The sequence below is a fragment of the Penaeus chinensis genome, chromosome 31, assembly GCF_019202785.1.
Source record: "Penaeus chinensis breed Huanghai No. 1 chromosome 31, ASM1920278v2, whole genome shotgun sequence".
Classification (NCBI taxonomy): domain Eukaryota; kingdom Metazoa; phylum Arthropoda; class Malacostraca; order Decapoda; family Penaeidae; genus Penaeus; species Penaeus chinensis.
The window spans coordinates 36,840,104-36,847,603 of record NC_061849.1 but is presented as its reverse complement, the minus strand read 5'-3'; the positions used below and the strand labels follow the sequence as shown (position 1 = coordinate 36,847,603).

General features: G+C 41.0%; 1 protein-coding gene across 6 annotated transcripts in view; it reads left to right on the top strand.

The window, feature by feature from the left end:
• Positions 1–2,144, top strand: part of LOC125041716 — a 10,092-nt gene extending 7,948 nt beyond the window's left edge. For 4 of the 6 annotated variants that reach the window (XM_047636948.1, XM_047636946.1, XM_047636949.1 and 1 more), the window contains one exon: positions 576–1,512. In XM_047636948.1, the coding sequence (XP_047492904.1) occupies positions 576–890 (315 nt within the window). In that variant the 3' untranslated portion in view covers positions 891–1,512. Of the gene's footprint in view, positions 1–575 lie in introns of all 6 variants that reach the window. The other 2 variants (XM_047636945.1, XM_047636944.1) reach the window with 2 other exon arrangements.
• The last annotated feature ends 5,356 nt before the right edge of the window (positions 2,145–7,500 follow it).

The window sequence follows — 7,500 nt, the reverse complement described above, 5'->3', positions numbered from 1 at the left end:
AGGGGAACACTATGTGCCACAGGGGACACGCCCAGAAGTTTTCTCTTCCCCTAACCATGGAGCTCTCCTACCTCTCTTTAATAGGTCCTAATCCTAGCCTGCCTTACCAATTAATTACTTCATGATTTCATTATTTGTTGTCCAGAATCATTTACATACTGGAAATGACTGGTCAATGGAATAAAATTTGATGATCATAAGCGAAGAAAAGTTTCACGTTCCTTATATCATTTAATATAATGTACTACTGCAAACCTTGTCATTACTGCCAAATGCAAAGTTAAATTTAAAACCTAAGTTTACGTACAGTTAGTGCTTAGGATTCTTTCGAGTCTTTCATTATATGGTTGATAATAAAAGCATAACTAAAAAGGGAAGTGTTTCAGGTCCTTATAGCCTTAGTCATTTAGATACATTCTACAGTGCCTTTCGTCGTCTAATCTACTCTCATTTTCCTCGGAAGGTTGAGACCAGCTTATGGAAACTCCAAGCCCATTTTGTTTTTATAAATCGTGAGCATCGCACTCCATGTGATTATTTATTAATCTGCTTCATCCTCCTATCCTTCCTTCCAGAGATCATATACCGAGGTTAACAGCTATCCGGACTTTAACCCAAAAGCCATTACCCTGTACAATTCTATAGCAAGACAACAGTTACAGGGAACCGGCGTGGTCATCTGGGACAGCACGCTAAAGCTGTCGCTTGCCTATACTGAAGAGTGCGTTAGAGTCAGGAGGGTCACGCCAGACAACTATGAGTGGAACTGCGCAGACCACGGACACATTGGATACATCATGCTGGAACAGTATACTGACATGATATACAATGCTTTTTGTAACAGGTTTCTAAACTTAACTGAGGAATATTGTAACACTGGAAATGATTGAAGAGAGAAACGTCGATATCCTGCGCATTAATGTGTTGTGTGGTGCAGTGATAGCGATCTTGTCTAGCAATCTCGCTGACCTGCAGTCAAATCTCTCACCGCCAGTGGATGGTAACCCCGGCCATTCCTTGCACACAGCGGGTTATTTAGAAGCAAAATGAAACAAATAGCATGTTACACCAAGAATATCCATTGAAACAAATGGAATAAAACTAAATTATTAATTATTAGTATTATTGTAATGAAACCTAGCTTCAAGAGATCCCAAGCAATTCCATTAATATTCCAAATTTTCACATTTATAGATAAGCTGCAGGTTTGACATTCGGGTTCAGCATGTAAGGGAGAGATACCCGACTAATAAAGTCTCTCCTACAGCTGTTCAGGGCATCTGACCTAGCAGTGTGTATCCTTTCTCTTGTGGTGTAAACACATTCCCTACAGAATCATACGACTGTCTGGTATATGTTTTTGAAATTGCTGATAAAATAATGCATTACCTTGCATAATTTTAATAACTCAAAAGCAAAGTTCACTCAGACAATTAAGCAAAATGTAAGTTATGAATAAATCTAGGAGCGTTAAATAAAATAACACTTTTCCTGCCAACATATAACATACAGCTATGCGTCCGTGAATTATATGAACATTTAAACATAGAATTTATTTTTTAAGAGGATACGTAGATGTATTCAAGACCTTTGAAACTCATGCTGATAACATTTGTTAATTCCTGATCTAATATAAACTATTACTGTTTGAACGTAGGGAGATGAACAAACAACACTCATATACTAAACAAAAATAAATAAAATACAAATAAATAAAAAAGCAAGAATAGTATTAGGCAATATTGATAACTTCGACCAGGCAGATGCAAATCCATGGACCTTTGAATTGGAGGCATAAATATTTCTAACACGAATATCGTAAAAGCAAAATTGTGTGGACTCCTTTCTTAAATTTCAAATGGTTATTTCATCTGCCTAGCAAAATAACGTATATTGGATGAGAGTAAACTGCAAGGAAATTATGGTATGGATTGGTAAAGTACTTTCACATATGTAATAAACCTATTACGTTTACTATACTATTGTGTAAATTAATCTCTGAGGGAAGCAGCAAATCATGCAAGCAATAGAAATAAAGTTATCTTTTCTCACCTCCTTATGAGTTCCGGCAGTTGCTTGCTCATAGGGAGGTTACCACCATTACAGCAAATGATACGAATAAGACGCTAAAGCCATAATTTCAGCGTTGATTGGAGTTAGTAACGAATGATTATATGTGTATCACAATATAGTAATTCATACAATATTGTAAAACGTATGAGTTTTATAAAATTTAACTGAAGTGCAGACGTTTTTATAATTAAATAATAAATCACAGGCTCCATCATCGCATTCTCATGATTTGCGGTAATGGTGGTATCTATGCTCTGTGGCAGACGCCACCATCACCTCACTCGGCACCGGCGCAGCCTCGCTCGGAATGGTTGTGTACTTTGCAACAAGACTACAACTCTGGTTTGGCAGAGAATGACTTTCGAACAGGGTGGCCGTTTTATGGAGTGGTAGCAAGATGTGTTATTGCAGCACAGCCCGCTCATCATGACCCTTAAAGAGGTATGTAAAAGTTATTCTTTGTATTTATGACTTCATTTTCCATTTCTTTCTCTTCATATTGTTCATTCTAATCACCCTCTTATATCTATTATGCTCTCTAGTGTCCATAGCAACACTTAAAGTATTTTAAAAGAAATAAAACAAGCAGTAAAAGTACGAAGCCAGGGATAAAACAAAACCAAAACATAAAGCAGGAAAACTTGAGATCCCTCAGTTTGTATATTCTCAAAATTTACAATTCACATAACACATCCTAACTGGCCTCTTGTAAACAATAAAAATACACAATGAAATAGATCTCTCGCAGACTCAATAAAAACACCGAGGAGGCGTCCACTGAGGCCGGGCGCTCTGCGAACCACTGCTAACAGAACGCAACCCAAGGCAGAGTTCGGCGGCAATACGTTTATACAGCCTCGTTAATGTTGTTGTAAGAAAGTTTAAAAAAATAAATAACTAAAAGTGATTGATTGACAGATTATTTAAAATTATCTGCTGCGTCATCAGCTAAGGTCTTTAGGGGCGAACACCTTGTTAGACTGAAATATTAAAATACTGAAAACGTTAATATCTAACAATAAATGTCATAAATAACAAAAAATACTATATTTAAAAAATACAAGCATAAACATTATGCTCTAAATGTCAAAAACTATTGCATAAACATAATGCATAATTCAATTTAAATGGAAATATTAGTCTCCCTAAGGAAACATAAGATCTTCTATGTCACAATCCTCCCCCAATACATTTTTCAGTGTATTTGGGGAAGACAGGTACATACTTCTTTGGCTTAAGAATGTTTCACATCTTCCCACTATATGTGCGACCGTTAATGGGTCATGGCATTTCTCACAGCATGCTTCACTTTTAACCATCATTGGCCCATGAGTCAGTCTTGTGTGCCTGGTTCTCAGCCTTGTTAATACAACTACTTGTCGGTTCCGATGGATGCTGGTTACCCAATTGCCAACACCATTTATCGCGAAGACAACTCCTGATGCTGGGTTCCAAGTCAGTGTGTGGGAGAGGAAAACGAGCATTACAGGGCTGAGCGGCAAATACCTTGGTCTTCCGATCAGCTCGCTCATTGCCAAAGATACCCCAACATGCGCTGGCACCCAATACAGAGTTATCTTTTTACATGCTGATATCAATGCAAGCCAATCTTGAACCTCCTTCATCACTGGATGTGATGAGTTTAAGCTCTTGATTGCTTGCAAGGCACTACGAGAGTCGCAATATATTACAATGGAATGGTTAATAAGATCTCTAGTCATCTTGACTGCTGCATGTAACTCTGCAGTGTAGATCGAGGCTGATAGAGAAAGACTGCTAAATGCAGTCTTCCTTTTGCTCACTGTTGCAAAGCCCACACCATTTTCAGATTTTAAACCATCAGTATATATTGCATCTGATACTTGGTACTTATAAGTGTATTGAAGAAATCTCTCTCTGACTTCTGCTTCGGATCTTTCCTCTTTCCCAATTCCGACCAAATCTAGCTCGACTTGATTGGTAGAAGAGAGGAATTGGGGAGTTCCAACAGCCAGAACCTTAGTGAGATTTAAATGAAGATCTTCCACAAGATTCCTCATTCTCCTTCCATGGGATCAGCTATTCTCAAGGAAAACCAAACTGGATGTAGATCCTGGAATCCTTTGTAGTCTCGTGTAGTAAATCAGGTTCATGTAGTCCCGGTGTAATGAAAGAGGTGGTTCTGCACTCTCAGCATACAGGGACTCCACTGTGAAGACCTAAAAGCCCCTGCACAGATTCTGAGAGCTTCATTATGAACTGACATCTGGAAAACGGTGGGAGTTGCAGATGAATAAGCCTCACATCCATAGTCAAGTTTACTACGAATAAGCACTCGGTAAAGCCGCAGAAGCATTGTACAGTCTGCACCCCAAGATAGGTGTGAAAGTACCTGCAAAATAGTGCTTTTGTAGCTTTCACCTTTAACTGTTTGATGTGAGGCACCCACGTAAGCCTAGACTCAAATATTAGACCCTAGTACTTTACCTCTCGGACAAAATTAAGTGGGTTTGCTCCTTAATAGAGGGAAGGGTGGAACTTTCCTCGTTTGTAGAAATGCATAGCCATGGTCTTGCTTGGAGAAAATTTGAACCCATGGTATGTTGCCCACTGCACAACCTAATTTATTGCAGTCTGCATATGTCCTTGCACATCCTGTAAGCTTCCTTCTGAGTGGTACAGTGTAAAGTCATCCACATACAGATTACATGAGACAGCGCTTGGAACGACCTTTACGATGTCATTAATGGCAATGGCAAACAGGGTCACACTTATGAAACTCTTCCAGGTTAGAGAAATTGTTTCCCACCCTCACTCTAAATTCCCTCTTAAACCAATGTCATACAGCTTTATGAGTATGCCATGCTTCCAAGTAGTATCGTAAGCCTTTTCAAGGTCAAAGAAAATACATATGACGTCACTGTGCGAAGGAATTCTGTATAGCAGTTTCCATCCTCACAAGTGCATCTGTGGTCGATCTCAACTTTCTAAACCCACATTGATATGGGGTCAGCCATGTCAACATGAAGTTTACCATTTTCTCCATCAGCTTGCAGCTGGTGAGATAAATTTGTCTGTAATTCCCTGATGTGGACGCATCCTTGTCAAGTTTAGGGACAGGAATGATTATAGCCTCTTTCCATGTGGATGGCACTGTGCCCTCCCTATCAATCCTATTGAATAGGTCCAATAGGAATTTTTGGGAGCTCTCCGGTAAGTGAGATATCATTTGGTATGGAATATCGTCATTTCCTGGGGCAGCCTTACAGCACAGCTGCAAAGCAAAGTTCATCTCCTTGTGCAAAGATTGCAAGTTATATTGAAGTACTGCTGCAGTCCTACTGAAGAACAACATTGTTCCACGGGAGTTCTCTGCCATGTAATTAGTTAGCTCATTTACTACAACTTTTTTGTCTGTAAAGATTTTGCCATCTATCTTGAGAGCAGGTGGTGACATGGATGTGCTCTTTCCAACAATCTTACCCACCTTGTCCCTGAGTTAACCGAAGATAGATACTGTCTCCACGAAATCCTCCTTTAGCACTCGCCTGGCCTTGTCTCGAGTATTTTTATAATGGATCAAGGATACTTCGCTGGGACGCCATTTCAACTACCTTTGTACAGCTTTTCTTGCTCTAACATCTTGTTGGCATTCATCAGACCACCCTGGTACCGGAGGTCGACGGTACTGCCCACTACTTTTGAGAATGAATGCTTCTGCTGCAAGGTGAATTCGTGATGTGAAGTGATTAACAGCATCTTGAACACACTGGAAATCATTCACAGATCCTTGTAATACTGCAGTTGATCTAAAAAGATTCCATTTTGCATGTTCAAGTCGCCTTCTCTACTCCATTGGCTGGAATACTATTCACCTCCTCCAAAAGTATTGGGAAGTGGTCGTATCATTTAAGTCTTCCATGACCTGCCAAGTGAAATTCAACTGTGAATCAGGTGAACCAATTGATAGGTCAATATTGGAGAATGTCCCAGTTTGAGTTTGGAAATGTGTGGGTGTGCCATTGTTCAGTAAAACCGCATCTACTCTTGTGAACAAGGACTCCAAGGCCCTTCGTTGAGGGTTGCACACTGTCTCCCCAGAGGTGATGCCGACCACTGAAATCTCCCAAGAGTAGAAATGGATGATGCTACTGCCCAAGTAGATCTTCCAAATCATCTATGTTGAGATTATGTGGAGGTAGATAGATGCAACAGTGTAAAGTCGTGCCTGTTCTCACAGCCTTCACCTGCAGCGTCTGTCCTCTGTGGATGGCAATAAAGGGAATATCCTGATGTACCATCCCTGCTACTGCTCCATGAGGTTCTTTATCAAAGGTCCTATAATGGGCTTGGACTTGGAATCCTCTCAGGAAATAGGACGATTTTCCCTGGTCATAATCTCTTGTAGGCATACACAAACTGGGTTACATGAAGCTATCATATGTTGCAGTTCTTCTCATTTTGCATGAATTCCCTGACAGTTCCAATGGGTTAGGGTATCCAGTTCTTCAGGTTGACAAACTACGTCTTCATAAGGTGTCTGGCAGCACCTGTGGTTAAGGCCCACCCCACACATTTAGGCTGTCCCTTTCCAGCATCTTGGGAGTACCTTTTGATGGGTTGTTTACCTGTGGAACTAGTTTCCATGGGCTTTCTTTGCCTGGGCAAAGGAAGGACATGAGCCTTTGTTCAGGAGCATTCTGTCAAGCAGCGGGAGGCCCCTGTGGATGTGGTGGCAGCTGGGGCTGTCTCCATTGAGGCCTCTGGAGACCAGATTGATGACTCTAAACACCCCACTCTAGGAGGAGTCTTTTGAACAGGCTCAGGATTCCTCTGCCTGGGCAAAGGGCATAACTGAGCCTTTGCTTCAGGGGTATTCTGCCTAGCAGCAGAGGGCCCTATAAGCGTTGTGGCAGCTGGAGCTGTCACCGTTGAGGCCTATGGAGCCTTGACTGATGGCTCCTAAGACCTTACTTTGGGAGAGGAGTCTCCTCAATAGATCCCTCACTCCTACTCCGTTTCTGGTGGAACAACTCACCAGAGGCAGTTTTAGCATTTGAGGACTGATCTTTAAAGGTAGTGGCAGAGTGTGTAGTGTAAGTAGTGTTAGAGGGTAAGGGATGGTGGGAAGGGGGATAGGATAGAACCGAGGCAAAGGACTTACCTAGCTGTGCAAACAGCACATGGGCACATCACTTTTCCTCTGGAAAACTAACTTTCTCCTTGCTCCTTATTACCAATACTTCTTTTTCAAACGTGTACCTTTTACATTGTTTAGAAGAAGCTTCATGATCTTTACATATTGGACCTGAACAGTTGTCATCTTGATGACCTGTTGTACCACACTTTACACACTCTTGGTTGTCCATCTTCCCTAAAACGGCAAGAGTAGGCTCCATGCCCATAACCCTGGCACCGGAAATACCGCATAGGGTTAGGCACATATGG